Genomic DNA, 15,319 nt, shown 5'->3' on the forward strand with positions numbered 1-15,319 from the left:
TTAGTCAGCGGCCACACAGAAGTAATGGAGTAGCAGCAGAATGAGTGGGACTTTGGCAAAAGGTGACATTGATTGAAATATTAGGTTCAGGTTAAAGGCCTGGGGCGCAACCTCCTTGAAAAGGACACAGTGACACAATGTTCGATAAGGTACTGACACCCTCAGTTGGAGGAGTAGCAGTAGCAGTAAGAGTGAGGCTTTGGTAAAATTTACTGATTTAAATATTAAAATCATTTTAGTGAGAAGAGTGATTTTTCAAAATGTTTAAAAAACAGGCGTTTCCGGTTTGCAGCAGTGTCTCTCACATTGAAGTTTCACGTTAGTTTCCCTGTAGGCACACTTCAAATATTTCTGTGGGGACCTAAGTTTATTTACACCTACACTAACTAGCTCAGGTGATTTTATCTCGGCAGCTGATAGACAAACATGGCCGCTAATCCTACTCGCAACCTGCACTTCACTGCTTTGAACACATCAATCTTTTGTTGGTGTGTGTAAAGCAGAGTGCAGGCTACTCCCAGTAGCACGCCCTGCTAACTCCATCTGAATGCTTAAAAAAATAATGTCATGCTTAAGCTACTCTCCCCCTCTTCTGACTTGTTATCTCCAATGGACAGCCTACACCTATGTCACAGGTAACCTACACTTCCCCTACACCACCCAGCTAACTCCCTCTTACCGCCAATACCTATGTCATGCCTAACCTACACCCCCCCGGAACACACAGATAAGTCCTTAATACTGCCTACACTGATGTATTGTTTAACCTGCACTCTTCCTCTGCCTCGTTAACTCCAACAGACGGCCTACACCTACGTCACAGGTAACTTACACTCCCCTTACACCGTCCAGCTAACTTCCCCTGACCACCAACACCTACGTCATGCCTAACCTATACACCCCTGGAAACGCCCAGCTAATTCCCTAATACCGCCTACATTGAGGTTTTATTTAACCTACACTCCCCTGTAATGCCCATTCAACTACTGCCTACTGTCAAATAAAACTAACTATAGTAAATTATACTATAACTAATAAACATCCCTATTATAACTATGAAGCTATGTCACTAAAGTTATCATCAATGTTTAAGTAATGTGTCACAGAGATGTGCTAAAACACCAGCAGCTGACCACTGGAGGGCCAGCAAAACCACCTTGGGCTATCCGGTCTCCTGGAACTCAGTGCCGGACTGAGTTCCAGGATCCTGGTGCCAGGCTCTCTGTGTAATCTTGGCCCATCCCCCTTTCCCTTCATATTCTGTTCACCAGCTGACACAAGTGCTTAATAAATTTGTTTAGTTTAACAACTAAGCGTTCTGAGTTTCCCTGAAACCTTCTACCTTCAACCAGCAGATTCCTGTGCAACTGTTTACCTTTTCACCTCTAACACTCTGCCTGCTTAGGAGTATCTCCTTTTTGGAAAACTTGGTTGGGCACAGTACCTAACCTCTAAAGCAGTTCCTCACAAACTTACATTCAGCTGCTTGTTCCATTCCTGGGCTCGCAAACTGTTAATAATACCGGAACTGTCTTCTTTCCACGGAAGTATTGCCAAGTCCGGCCTTTTTGTTTCAAGCCAACTTTTTTTCTTAACTCTCCGAGAACGGAACTAAGCTCCACCCCTTTAGTGACATCACTGAATGGTACAATCCAACAGAGTTTGCCTAATTTAGCCATGGAATATTGAAGTGACATTTAAACATATTTTTGTTCCTACAATTAGTTGGTTGCTGTCTGAAATCTTTCTGTGTTGTACATCTGAGTTACTGTTACGGGTATAACCATGCCCCTAAGTGACAACATCTGGCAGGCATTTTGTTTCTCTCTCAACCAAACAGCACACCAAAAGAAGCTGTCTTATGGAAACATTCTGTATCTTTTTGTTTCCAGATAGTCTATCAAGTATTAAATCACTTCTGGCTGCCTTGGTTACTTCCACATAATAACTCTTTAGCCTTGTGAAACATCTATTCAATTCAGCATTTTGATAATTTGATCATGGGACATTTGGGAATGGCCAGGAACAATCTAAACCACTTACTATTTCGAGAAGCACAAAACGCAGCATATCGTTTTAAGAAAATATTCTTTTCTAAATCAAATAGAATTGGGACACCTTTGGCCAGGACACTCAGACAGCATAAGAACGATACATATATACACTCTTTACGACATGAGGATGGGCACAATCTAGTGAGTCATGACCAGATCATGGCTCAAATGAGGGCATTCTACAGTAAACTCTATAACCTTCCCTCCCCTCCCCCATCGAAGATAGAAATGGCTAGTGAACAATATATAGCAGATGCCGCCCTACCAGTACTAGATACTAAACTAGCTGATGCATTAGAAGAACCTATAACTATTCAGGAGACCTTAGCTGCCATCAAAACCTTCCCATTGCATAAAAGCCTAGGGCCGGATGGCTTTACGGGCCTTTATTACAAACAATTTGCCCAACTTTTAGCCCCCCATCTCACGACACTCTTCCAATCCATTGATAATCATCAACTTTGGTCAAAACAAGGCTTAGAAGCACACATTATCGTTATCCTGAAACCAGATAAAGACCCAACCAGACCTGAAAGCTATTGCCCTATCTCGTTGCTTAATACAGATATCAAGCTATATGAAAAAATCTTAGCTTCACAAATTCATAAAATTCTCCCTCAATTAATCCACACTGACCAATCAGGCTTTGTACCCAAAAGAGAGACGCAAGATAATACAATTAGGGTTCTTCACCTCATAGAGCACTCCAGTCGGTCGAAACAAGAATCAATATTATTTTCAACAGATGCTGAGAAAGCGTTCGACCGACTGGACTGGAATGTTTTAAGATTATCTTAGAATGCCTTCGGATTGGGACCTAAAATGATAAACAGAGTATTTAGTCTTTATTCACACCCTACAGCTAGGGTTAAGGCCAATGGTACCCTTTCTGAAAGCTTTAGCATATTAAAAGGAATGAGGCAGGGCTGCCCCCTGTCCCCACTCCTATTCGCATTTTCAATGGAGGTATTAGCTGCACATATTAGAGGGAACACAGATGTTAAGGGTATACAAGTGGGCTCTTGCTCTTACAAGGTTACTATGTATGTGGATGATGTCCTGGTCCTTCTCACATCCCCAGAAACATCCATTCATCCATTGTTGGCAGAATTTCACACTTTTGGTAATCATACAAACTTTTCCATTAATGCACAAAAGTCTGAGATCCTCAACATCAATATGCCCCACAGGGATTTCTCACGACTCAGCTCATCCTGCCCATATAATTTAAAATCTGACAAGATTAAATACCTGGGCATCTACCTTGCTTCATCTAGTAATAAAATATTCAAACATAACTATCTCCCTTTGCTACATAAACTGTGAAAAGACTTTGACACTTGGAAAGACAAACCCTTGTCATGGTGGGGGCTTATACAGGCTGTTAAGATGACCACACTCCCTCAAATCCTTTATATCCTTCAGATGGCCCCCATCCACCTTCCCAATTCCTACTTAAACCAGATACAAGCATTAATTAATTCTTTCATATGGGGTGGCATCAGACCCAGGATTAACAGAAAACTACTCCATCTACCACTAGGTTCGGGGGGCATGGGACTTCCGTCAATCTTACAGTATTACAACGCGGTTGTCCTCTAGAGAATCTTAGAATGACACGATTATCCTTATTCAAAAACGTGGGCGACAATAGATGCCTCCCTTCTAAATACACAAGAAATTGGTCCACTTTGTTGGATTAAACACACAAAAAAGAGCCACAATAACGAGGTGCTCCCCTTTATACTCCCATATATTCAGAACATGGGATCTAATTCGTATTAAGCGGAAAGGGATTAGGTCCCTCCCCTCCCCAATGACCCCGATACCTATAAACATGGAATTCACCGGTGGGATTATACTTACGACCTACCAGACAGGGGACTAGGACACACAATCCCACTAACGCGGGTAACTGAAAATGGCAAAGTAAAAGAACGCGCTCATTTGAAAGACATAGCGGATGGCCATTTTACACCATGGCTTAAACATGCTCAATTAACACACCTTATAGGTACATCCCCATACAAACAAGATTTACTTAGAGAACTTTGAATGGTTGTGTTTGCTGGACATTCCCCCTAGTAGACCTCTGTCACTTGCTAAAAAACTGTTGGATACCTCCTCCACCCCCACTCTCCCATCTATTGCACCACATTGGCATAGGGAATTGGGAATTACTCTAACAGCAGAGCAATGGAATAACATATTCCGTTACACACACAAATCATCGCACTCCCCCAGAGTACTAGAACTGAACCACAAAATTCTGTTCTGTTGGTACCTCACTCCGAGTAGGATCAAACAAATCTACCACAACGCTAATGCCTCTTGCTGGAGGGGGTGTGGGGAAATCGGCACCATGACCCATATCTGGTGAAGTTGTAAACACATTGCTCCTTTCTGGGGAAATATCTTTGGGGAATCGTTTATATTACATCCCACCACTGCACTCCTCAACCACAAGGTGGGTAAACATTGTAAAATGAGATGGAAATTATTGCAGATGGGCCTCAACAGTGCTAAATTTCTAATAACTAGAAAGTTGAAAACCCCATGCATACCTACACTACAAGAGTGGATACATAACACTTCAGAACTCCTTTCCCATGAAGAATATTCATATTTTAAAATAGGAAATATGGCTTTCTTTCAGGAGGTCATTTTCTACTGGGAGTCCACAACACACACCTTACTGCGGCAAGGCGCCTAAGGCGCTTCACACCTCCCTCCTCCTCTTATAGACCAGCTGGGGTCCTGACTTAAAGCCCTCTCTTCCCTCTACCTCGTCTCCACCATACCCCTTCTCTGCCGTCACCCTCCCCCTCCTCTTACTTTTCTTTTCTATGCATCTTTACCCTTTCTTACTTGAGCAGTTTCTCTTAAATTTGGGGTCATATTTTCTGTTACCACAACTGTGTAGATGCAGAGCTGGATAGAATTTTGTTTTGTGTACTATCAGATTACAGACCAGTGTTTACCACTTATAAATCTTTGTCCCACTATATTGAAAGACTGGATTATTTTGTTTTCTCTCTGGACATTTAGAGAAGTAGCCTGTATTACAGCTTGATTGAGATAGCTCCATAAGGACTACCTTCATCCTCCCATTCTGGACTAACTCAGCGAACACTTGAGTATTATTAGTCATAAGTGGATACGTGAAATGTATAACGCAGCTACTATGTATAGACCCTATTGTATGCTTTATTGTTTTTCTTTATGATGTATGAGTATATTTTATTTTTTAATAAAGCTTTTGAAAATGTAAAAAAAAAAAAAATATTCAATTACACCTATTTTTGTTTGCTGTCAAAATTGCACGAAAACCTTCTCCACTCCCAGGGCGCCCAATTACGGGCCATATTATGAGTGGCACGCTAACTGTTTCACACATGCGATATCGGATTTATCACGGCTGTTAGTGCAAGTTAGAAGTATTGTGTATTACAAGTTGAAAGTAAACACGTTCGCTCTAGCACATTCTATTTATTTAACTTGTATCGGAATAGTGCATCCTCAGAGCTCTGGTTAACTGTTATGCTTGAACAAAAAGTATCACAAAAAACATCAAAAATATATTTAAAAGTACAGTTACACTCATAATAACACTATCTGATAAAAAATTATTAAAAAATAAAATTGCATAAAAGTTAGAAGAGCTTAAAGATATGAGGTCTCAGGTGTTAGAAAAAAGGCATGCAAGGGGCTTTAACATTGAGATACTTACATATACTGTACATGTCTAAAGATGTGTATTTATGTACAGTATATATATATATATATATATATATATATATACAGTATATATATATACAGTATATATATACAGTATATATATATATATATATATATATATATATATTTTTTTTTTATTTTTTTTAAGTTCATATGTTCTTCACCTGGAAAATTTAATTTTAATTATTAAATATATATTTCTATATATCTGATACTGTTCATGTAGATTACATATCTATACCTATATATCTATAGGAATAGATATGCAGGTATGGGTATATACACATTTATATAGAAATATGTATTTAAGAATAAAAAGACCATTATCCTGTAAGTGAAGGACATTTGAATGTGAAATATGTACAGTAAATGTACAGTAAAACACATATAAACACTTAAATAATATATACACATATATAGACAAATATATATACAGTATATAAGTGCATTGGAGCTTTGTAGTTAAGTAACAGTTAAGTAGCAGAAAACATGTAAAATTATTTTATGCAATATTCCCATTTAATAAAGTGTTTAGTTTTAATAATAAGTGTTAATATTTCACATTCCAATGTTCTTCATATAGCAAAACTGTATATATCTGTACACACAAATATATATATATATATATATATATATATATATACAGTGGGGCAAAAAAAGTATTTAGTCAGCCACCAATTGTGCAAGTTCTCCCACTTAAGAAGATGAGAGAGGCCTGTAATTTTCATCATAGGTATACCTCAACTACGAGAGACAAAATGTGGAAACAAATCCAGACAATCACATTGTCTGATTTGGAAATAATTTATTTGCAAATTATGGTGGAAAATAAGTATTTTGTCAATATCAAAAGTTCATCTCAATACTTTGTTATATATCCTTTGTTGGCAATGACAGAGGTCAAACATTTTCTGTAAGTCTTCACAAGGTTGTCACACACTGTTACTGGTATGTTGGCCCATTCCTGCATGCAGATCTCTTCTAGAGCAGTGATGTTTTGGGGCTGTCGCTGGGCAACACAGACTTTCAACTCCCTCCAAAGGTTTTCTATGGGGTTGAGATCTGGAGACTGGCTAGGCCACTCCAGGACCTTGAAATGCTTCTTATGAAGCCACTCCTTAGTTGCCCGGGCGGTGTGTTTGGGATCATTTTCATGTTGAAAGACCCAGCCACGTTTCATCTTCAATGCCCTTGCTGATGGAAGGAGGTTTGCACTCAAAATCTCACGATACATGGCCCCATTCATTCTTTCATGTACACGGATCAGTCGTCCTGTTCCATTTGTAGAGAAACAGCCCCAAAGCATGATGTTCCCACCCCCATACAGTAGGTATGGTGTTCTTTGGTTGCAACTCAGCATTCTCTCTCCTCCAAACATGATGAGTTGTGTTTCTACCAAACAGTTCTACTTTGGTTTCATCTGACCATATGACATTCTCCCAATCCACTTCTGAATCATCCAAATGCTCTCTAGCATACTTCAGACGGGCCCGGACATGTACAGGCTTAAGCAGGGGGACACGTCTGGCACTGCAGGATCTGAGTCCCTGGCGGCGTAGTGTGTTACTGATGGTAGCCTTTGTTATGTTGGTCCCAGCTCTCTGCAGGTCATTAACTAGGTCCCCCCGTGTGGTTCTGGAATGTTTGCTCACCGTTCTTGTGATCATTTTGACCCCACGGGGTGAGATCTTGCATGGAGCCCCAGATCGAGGGAGATTATCAGTGGTCTTGTATGTCTTCCATTTTCTAATTATTGCTCCCACAGTTGATTTCTTCACACCAACCTGCTTGCCTATTGCAGATTCAGTCTTCCCAGCCTGGTGCAGGTCTACAATTTTGTTTCTGGTGTCCTTTGACAGCTCTTTGGCCTTCACCATAGTGGAGTTTGGAGTGTGACTGTTTGAGGTTGTGGACAGGTGTCTTTTATACTGATAACAAGTTCAAACAGGTGCCATAAATACAGGGAATGAGTGGAGGACAGAGGAGCATCTTAAAGAAGAAGATACAAGTCTGTGAGAGCCAGAAATCTTGCTTGTTTGTAGGTGACCAGATACTTATTTTCCACCATAATTTGCAAATAAATTCTTTCCAAATCAGACAATGTGATTGTCTGGATTTGTTTCCACATTTTGTCTCTCATAGTTGAGGAATACCTATGATGAAAATTACAGGCCTCTCTCATCTTCTTAAGTGGGAGAACTTGCACAATTGGTGGCTGACTAAATACTTTTTGCCCCACTGTATATATATAATATATATATATTTATAAAAAAGTGACATTTCGGGGATCAATCACCCCTTCATCAGACCTGATGAAGGGGTGATTGATCCCCGAAAGGTCACTTTTTTGTGCTAAATAAAGCACCTTTTCTAAAAATCCAGTGAGTGCAAGTTTTATCTATTCTGTATCAAACCGTGCCTGCACCCTGGTAGATGCCTTTTAAGTGAGAGTGTGCTTTCTCTGCTTTATTATATATATATATACTGTATATATATATATATATATATATATATATATATATATATACTGTATATATATATATAATATACAGGCAAATGCACTCTCTGGTTTTAAACAAACGTGGCTTTATTGCGTGTAGAGAGAGAGAGACTGGCATTCAAAAGTTTGGGGGCACTTAGACATTTCCTTAATTTCCATGAAAACATACAGGTTAGAAATAATTAATGTTAAGTGAAAAATTAATTGTGCCTTCCAAAATTGGTTTTGTCGAAGAATCCTCCATGTGCAGCAATTACAGCCTTGCACACCTTTGACATTTTAGTTGTCAATTTGTTGAGGTAATCTGAAGAGATTTTGGAGCTGTGTTTTGGGTCATTGTCCTGTTGTAGGAGGATATTGGCTCCAATCAAGCGTTGATCACAGGGTATGGCTTGGTGTTGCAAAATGGAGTGATAACCTTCCTTCTTTAAGGTTCCTTTTACCCTGTATAAATCTACGACTTTACCACCACTAAAGCACCCCTAGAGCATCACATTGCCTCCCCCATTCTTGACAGATGTCGTAAAGCACTCCTCCAGGATCTTTTCATTTGGGCTGCGTCTCACGAATGTCCTTCTTTGTGATCCAAACCCCTTAAACTTAGATTCTTCTGGCCATAACACTTTTTTATTCAAATCTTCCTCTGTCCAGTGTCTTTGTTCTTTTGCCAATCTTAATCTTTTCTTTTTATTGGCCAGTCTGAGATTTAACTTTTTCTTTGCATCTCTGGCCAGTCAGAGATATAGCTTTTTCTTAGAATCCTGGAGTCACCCCCCTCACTATTGATGTTGAGACTGGTGTTTGTAGGTACTATATAATGAAGCTTCCAGTTGAGAACCTGTGAGGTGGGCCTCCCACATTTCTTTCTATTCTGGTTAGATCCAGTTTGTGCTGTTCTTGTTCTGTGAATGGAGTAGTACACAACATATAGGTCTTCAGTTTATTGGCAATTTCTCGCATTGGTTCTTTGTTTCTGGCCATCTTGATTCTGTAATAGCACCCACAATTGCTGATGCTCCAGATACTCAACTAGCCTAATGAAGGCCAGTTTTATTGCTTCTTTAATCAGCACAACAGTTTTTAGCTGTGCTAGCATAATTGCAAAATGGTTTCCTAGTGATCAATTGGCCTTTTTAAATGATAAACTTGAATTATCAAACACAATGTTCCTTTGGAACACAGAAAAGATGGTTGCTGATAATTGGCCTCTGTATGCCTAAATAGATATTCCATTAACTAATCCTATTGTACTTAGTTTAGATCTGTATGCCTGAGATAGCTAGATGTCCATTGGATGTTTTAGGCATGTGACTTTAGAACGTACCTGTTTGAGGACTTCTAATATTGACTACTCATTTGAGAACTATGTTATTATTGGTTTATATCTTATTTATTAGATTGTGCTTTTATTGTTTGATATTGAAGAGTAAATTGTTTGCTATGAAGAAAAACAATTGTTTTAAATTCATACTGTATCCCGTGGGTATTTGCTCCAACTTTCAATGCTGACTTGATTGATTGCAATGAAAAAGGTTTGGATTTCTTTATAGCAAACAATGAGGGTACCCTGTTGAAAACTGCTTCCTGAGACATATGCGATGGGCATCACAGAAAAGGTAGGCAGGGCTTTGATACTGTACATAGATGTGTTTTAGGCTTGTTTATGTTAGCATGGGGTTGAAATAGGTAGCAGGGGTTGCACGCAAGGGAGAGGAGTAAGTCATGATTGGTGTGTAAGGGAGAGGGTGCTAAGAGGATTAGCAGGGTTGGGTATAATATAAGAAAAGTAAAGTATAAGAAGAAAATGAAAATACTGGAAAGGACTGGGGTGAAGATTGTGTTGTGGGGGAGACATTAATGAAAGGGTGTGGAGGCTGTGTGTGAGAGAGAAAGTGAGGATGATACTGTATATCAGGGATCTGGGGAGAGTGAATGAGGAAGAAGCTGTGTTTTAGTAGGGCTAAGAGGATGAACAGGATCTGGTGTGTGTGGTTTAGTTGTATTGAGAGTGGGAGAAGGGCATGAGGGAGAAGTTGCTTAGAAGATAAGGTAAATGGAGTGAAAGGTAAAGGAACAGGTTGTATTTGGGAATATGGAGGAGTGAAGAGAAGATTGTGTGTGAGGAGGCTGTGTGTGACATGGAGAGGGACTGAAAACATGAGCAAGGGCTTTATGGAAGGGAAAGTTGGTTTACATAGTACATAACAGACATATATATGATAATATTTTTACTTCTGTCTCTAGAATGTCATGGTTGACGTCACCAGTGATGCCATTGATAATGTTATAGGTGACATGGATGATGTCATAAACTATGTAATGTTTGTCATCAGCAATGTCATTTATGATGTCATGCAAAGCTCTAAGGGGTGAGTGGGAGCAGTTTAAGTTTGGGATATTCTTGCTTTCTTTTAAACAATTCATAGAAAACTAATTATGCCATTAATGTACATTTTAATATTGATAGATAGATGATTGATAGATAGATAGATAGATAGATAGATAGATAGATAGATAGATAGATAGATAGAGATAGATAGATAGATAGATAGATAGATAGATAAACCTCACACACTACACCAATATACATATAATATGCACTACTTCACTCAAAACACACTACCTACACAGTATAAATACACATTATGGATTACACATCTACTAATCATGTTAACTAAGCACTAAATGCACTCTCTCTTTGTACACCATGCACACAAAAACTTATAAACATTTGTACTATAAAATTCATAGAAATTCCCAATCAAAAGTTAAAAAACATTGAAATTCATATTCATATCCTTTAAAGGACATTTAAGAAATGTAAAACAGTTAAATATACAGTATTACTAATTACCTCCTAGATCACAAATGGTATGAAATGATGAAAGATCAAATGCAGAAATCAGCTCTTCTTTGCCTCTGAGAATAGATAAACCGTCCATATGCCCCATGAATGCTAACAATTGCTCTTCTGATCTAGTACAAGAAGAAAGATGTGAACACCAATTAACAAAGTGCAAAATGAAATACCCTTGTTCTCATTAGAGATGTCCTATAAAAGTTGTAAAGACAACCAAAGTATAAATGCATCACATACTGATGTGTATTAGAGTAAAACTGACCAATGGAATTTGGCAGTTTGATACTAGCAGGTGAGTTTACACACTGTGGCCAAAATATGGTATCCCCCTTTCTCATATGCGTTTTGTGGTAGTGCATAATTAGATTATTGTTTTTCTTGTTAAATGAAATATAGAATATGAACATATTTACAGTTTAAATTGTTTTTAAATTAAGTTAAATATTGAATACAAGTAAATTCCTGTAAAAACAATAACAGTGACTATGTGAATGAAAATGCCTATATACCCCTCTCATATCTGTAATTTTAAACATGTGAACACTTTTAATGCATAATAGAAAACCAGAGATAGATACAAGGCCAGACATGAAAAGAAATACCAATCCTGGAAAAAATTTGAGGCCAAGTAAAAAAGACTATCAGCTAGATTACAAGTTATGCGTTGCGGCTTGTAACACTGAAAATATGGCATTTTCAGCATTAAAACAGAATTACAAGTCTTGTCAGTATAGCTGTACAGCACACCTTTTAGCCTGTACCACAACGTCAGTCCCGCACACGTAAAAATGACGTATTTTCATGGGATTCCCATAGCGTCGGTATTACAAGTTTTGCAGTGAGGCTAAAATGTGAGCATTACAGCCTAAAACAACAAAATCTGTACCGCCATCTAAAGTCAGTAGTTATGAGTTTTATGCTACAAAGCTGTAATATAAAACTAAGGTGTTACCCATAAACTACCTATTAACCCCTAAACTGAGGCCCTCCCGCATCGCACACACTATAATAAATGTATTAACCCCTAATCTGCCGCTCCCGAAATCGCCGCCACTAATAAAATTTATTAACCCCTATTCCGCCGCTCCTCGACATCGTCACCACTATACTAAAGTTATTAACCCCTAAACCACCGCCTTCCCGCATCGCAAACACTATTTAAATATTATTAACCCCTAATCTGCCGTCCGCCCACACTGCCACTATAATAAAGCTATTAACCCCTAAACCACAAGTCCCCCACAACACAATATACTAAAATAAACTATTAACCCCTAAACCGAAAGCCCCCCACAATGAAATAAACTAATTGAAAATAATAATCCCTAAACCTAACGACCCCCTAACTTTATATTAAAATTAAAATTTCCCTATCTTAAATTAAATTAAAACTTACCTGTCAAATTTTAAAAATGTTTTTGAAACTAACATTAAAACTATTATAATTATTAAACTAAAATTACCTACTAACTAAACACCTAAGCTCCCCATTGCCCCAAAAAGGGCATTTGTATGGGAATTACCCTTAAAATGGCATTTAGCTCTTTTACTGCCCAGACCCTAACCTAAAAAATAATCTTCATCCCAGCGATCTTCATCCCGGCGAAGTCTTCATTCAGACAGCCTCTTCAATCTTCATCCCGGCGGCAACTTCCTGATCCAAATGGAGAGAAGTCTTCATCCAGACGGCCTCTTCAATCTTCATCCAGACGGCATCTTCTATCTTGATCCCAGAGGCGTGAAGCGGGTCCATCCTGAAGACATCCGGCGTGGAACATCCTCTTCCTACAGTCTCCGCCATACACTGAATCTTCAAGGCAAGGGTCGCGATTCAATATGGCGTCCCTTGCATTCCTATTGGCTGAAAAATTTGAATCAGCCAATAGGAATTAGGGCTGCTAAAATCCTATTGGCTATTCAAATCAGCCAATCGGATTTAAGCAGCTCTCATTCTATTGGCTAATTCAAAGAGCTTTCAAATGACATGTTGTAAGTGCCACCACTCCCCCGGGATCACCTCAAAACCATCACCCCTGTGTCCTGGATCTCTGTGGGACTGTGGCTTTTTTGACAGGTGCCAGCCTGTCTGGAGTTTTGGGAATAGCAGGAGATATGAAGGTCAGATAAGGCTTCTTATCAAGATCAGTTTCTGTAAAAATATCATGCGTTTTCACTAATAAATTTCACTTTTTGTTTTCACCTTAATGCTAGTCTGTCTAGTTATTTGGGTGGGATTGCTAAAATAACTTTCTCCGCTACATAGCATCTGGTTCAAGGTGATGGAAGGATCCGTTGGCGGAGCTACCCAGTCGGGGTAGCAGGGAATCCATCACAGTGGTGGCAGCGGTGGGATGCTTCCATCTACTTGGGATGTCCAAACCAATACCTGAAGACGCCTTCGGATTGAGCAATACTCTGTGCTCCGAAAGGAAGAACTAAAGACCCTGCTGGAGGCCAGGGGGAAAAGTGCTGGCCACAAGACCAAGGCGGTAATCGTAGCTGAGCTGATGGAGGATGACCGGACTAGCTAACTGACTGGTGGGTCAGATAGTGACCAGGACATTGAACTACCCAGTAGAGCCTCGACCCAAGAGACTACGATGTCTGACTTGCAGAGGGACATCCAGTGGTGATTGGCGCTCTATGGGACTAACCCACCCAAAGAAATCATCACAAGATGGTGTCGGAAGCAACCCAGCTTAAACTTGCGGAGGTCCACAAATCTATGGGGGACCCCCTGCCAGCTCCACTGGGGTCTACCACTCGATCCTAAAAGCTGCCGCATGGGGCTTTCCAAGCCCTCACCGAGGAGGAATAGATTGACAGTTACCGCCTGGTCTTCAGGACACAGTGCGAGCTGCAGGAGGTCGCCTATGCCGACTGAATCTCCATCCTGCTCGGCAAGTTTTCTGGTCGAGCCTTGGAGGCTTTTCATGCTGTCCCTGCAGGGGACAAAAGGGACTATGATAAGGTGAAAGAGCGTATCCTTGCCTGATATGGCCTCACACCGGAAGCTCACTGGCATAAGTTCAGGGAGCTAAGAAAGAAAGAAGGGCAGCCTTTTTTGGAGTGGACCACCGGTTCACCCATTCTATGGACACTTGGCTCATTGGCTGCAAGGCCACCACAGGAGCTGAAGTTTCCCAACTCTTTCTACTGGAACATTTTTACAATCATGTCCCAGTGAAGGTTAAAGAATGGGTCTATGACTGGAGGCCCGCCACAGCAAACCAAGCCACCCTTCTGGTGGACCAGTATCTGGATGCTCGATGACACGTCCGATCAGAGCCCCAACCTGCACCCCGCTCCACTACTATCCGAAGCCCAACTACTCCTCTACCGCCCCAAGAACAGCCAGCTCCTGCTTCCCCAGCCAGGGACAGCAACAGAGAGGGCTGCTACTGGTGTAGGCAACTCAGCCACATCCAACATTTCTGTCCGACAAAGCCAAGAAATTCCCCAGCCAAGGAACCCATTACTGGCCCAGTGGGGAACCCCTCAAGCTAGAACTTTCCAGGCCACTGCCCACTGTGTTTATGCAGCGGGTCCTAACAACTATGCAGAATGGCCAGATGAGGAAGTTGGCATTCTGCAGGACTTTAGCATGGTGACCCAAGACAACCATCAGCACCATCGCCAGGACATCTGAGTCAATGGGCAGGTGACTCAAAGATTAAGGGACACTGGTACCACCATTTCCCTGATACAACCTCACTTGGTCCCCCCCTCCAGTCAAACTGGAAGGACCCTTGCTATTCGGGTGGTTGGAGGAGCCATAGTCCCAACCCTCACAGCTTGGGTACATCTGAACTGGGGAGCCAGCTCCTGGGATGTGGAGGTGGGTGTAATGCAATGACTCCCTGCATTGGGGAATGACCTGTTAGAAAGAATTGCCCACGGCAACTTCCTGACCAGTCTCGACCTCTGTAAGGGATACTGGCAGGTCCCTTTAGACCCTAAGCCTGTCCCCAAGTCTGCCTTCATCACCCCCTTCGACCTCTACCAGTTCAAAGTGATGCTGTTTGGGATGATGAATGCTCGAGCCACCTTCCAAAGGATGGTGGACTGCCTGCTGGATGGCCTCGAGGACTATGCCTGTGCATACCTGGATGACATTGCCATCTATAGCGACACCTGGGAGGCTCATTTGAACAATCTAGGCATTGT

The 15,319-nt window shown here is 40.6% G+C and overlaps 1 protein-coding gene across 1 annotated transcript in view; it reads right to left on the reverse strand.

The window, feature by feature from the left end:
* Positions 1-15,319, reverse strand: part of LOC128653245 (acetylserotonin O-methyltransferase-like) — a 222,859-nt gene that overhangs the window by 97,557 nt on the left and 109,983 nt on the right. Inside the window, exon 5 of the mRNA XM_053706433.1 lies at positions 11,147-11,268. Coding sequence (XP_053562408.1) covers positions 11,147-11,268 — 122 coding nt within the window. The remainder of the gene's footprint in view (positions 1-11,146; positions 11,269-15,319) is intronic.

The sequence above is a fragment of the Bombina bombina genome, chromosome 3 (genome assembly GCF_027579735.1).
Source record: "Bombina bombina isolate aBomBom1 chromosome 3, aBomBom1.pri, whole genome shotgun sequence".
Lineage (NCBI taxonomy): Eukaryota > Metazoa > Chordata > Amphibia > Anura > Bombinatoridae > Bombina > Bombina bombina.